Here is a 1,655-nt window from a genome sequence, read left to right on the forward strand (position 1 = left end):
ATCTATGAGGAAATTTATTTAGTGCTTTATATGTTAGAAGGAGGATTTTAAATTCTATTCTGTATTTAACAGAAGGCCCGTGAAGAGAATCTAGGATAAGGGAAATAGTTTTTTTCGCGATGGACCTGCTGATAGCAAAAAATTCCAATAGAACAGCCTTGCAGCATCATTCTTTGAAAAGATAATTTGAGTTTTTCAGGATGATTTAAAGAAACCATAAAATCATGAAATCTTCTATTGAAGTTACTTTAATCAGTTTGGGTGATCAGATAGATTTGGGTCTATCTGATCAAGCAGGATGTTTATTAAAACAAAACTGAACTGAAGTGCAGACCACAGCAGCTACAGGGGGGCGTGGTGCAACCCAGCTCTGAGTCTCTAGAGGGAGAAACACAGATAAGTGACCACGATTATCTGACAGGAGACGATAATCTCAGTGAGTCACTTACCTGGTTTCACAGACAGTCCATCTCCTTAGAAAGAGGCGCAGCGTGCATTGCCCAGAGTGTCCTTGATGCTGCAGCCCCGGAGAACTTGCAGGGAGCCAATCCAAAGTCGGGGAAAGATGGAGCAGGAACAGTTCAGGAATCGAGTCAATGAGTCGATGCAATCAACTGGTTTTCCTTAGTTAGAAAACTTGAATCAGTTTGACTGGATGATCTGGTGAACTGTAGAGTGCCTGGAGATGATAGGTTTTGTGAATTGGCGCTATAGAAATAAACTGAATTGAATTGAATCCTCCGCTCTATCAGAGGTTCTGACCCACACCAGAACAGAGGGATCCTGGCTCCCAGGAATCCTCAGAGCATGAAGGCAGGTTCAGAGTCAGACGGGTCCAGAAGCGTGCCCAGACAGACACGCACAGATGCAGACAGGCAGAATCCAGCAGGAGTCCAAGAATGGTTCAGACGAACAGATCAGACAGGGACAGAGAGGGTGAGAGGGAACGGAATCAGGAAATCAGAATCACTAGGAAACGCTGAAATGCTCTCATCACTGGCAAAGGAATAAACTCACCTGGAGACAAGGGCTGAAGAATAATCTACTGGAATGGGGACACAAACCTTGGAAATAACTAAAACTGACAAAACTGACAGACAGGACAGAAATCAAACAGGGAACATAATATATAAAGGAACAGACACAGGTGGATGAGATGAGTGATAATTAGAGACCGGGCAGAGTTAGGCAGGTGAGTGAAATGAACAATTAAGGCCAAATATCAGGGCAGACCATGACAGCCAGTTTGATTAAAATTCCCTAAAATCATCAGCTGCAGCTGTTTGGTCCTCCTCAGGTACTGTACATGTAACTGTCCAGCAGAGGTCACTGTTCCTCTGTTTGTCCTCAGGTGGACACAAAGGTGACATCTCTTAGTGAAGACATGTTCAGCAGACAGATCACCACAGACCTGGTCCTGGAGGACAGCCTGCAGTTCCTGCTGCCTCTGCCCACTCGCCTGTCCCCAGAGACTCACCTGTCTTTAGAAGCCCTGAGGCAGCAGGTGAGTTTGAACCTGAAGTTTTGAAGGGTTTATATCCAGGAGGCTGAGAGCAAGAAGGTCAATGGAATGGAAATTATCAGAATAAATCAGGCAGGAAACGTTTAAACTGTCCGTGTCCTTTAGTACGGTGGCTGCAGAGGGACAAACGGAG

The 1,655-nt window shown here is 45.0% G+C and overlaps 1 protein-coding gene across 3 annotated transcripts in view; it reads left to right on the top strand.

Moving 5' to 3' along the window:
* cped1 (cadherin-like and PC-esterase domain containing 1) overlaps positions 1–1,655 on the top strand; it is a 31,512-nt gene that overhangs the window by 13,051 nt on the left and 16,806 nt on the right. Inside the window, exon 9 of one of the 3 annotated variants that reach the window (XM_015399407.1) lies at positions 1,352–1,504. In XM_015399407.1, the coding sequence (XP_015254893.1) occupies positions 1,352–1,504 (153 nt within the window). The remainder of the gene's footprint in view (positions 1–1,351; positions 1,505–1,655) is intronic. The other 2 variants (XM_015399405.1, XM_015399406.1) reach the window with 2 other exon arrangements.

Source organism: Cyprinodon variegatus, unplaced genomic scaffold (genome assembly GCF_000732505.1).
Source record: "Cyprinodon variegatus isolate N-32 unplaced genomic scaffold, C_variegatus-1.0 Scaffold1007, whole genome shotgun sequence".
Classification (NCBI taxonomy): Eukaryota; Metazoa; Chordata; class Actinopteri; order Cyprinodontiformes; family Cyprinodontidae; genus Cyprinodon; species Cyprinodon variegatus.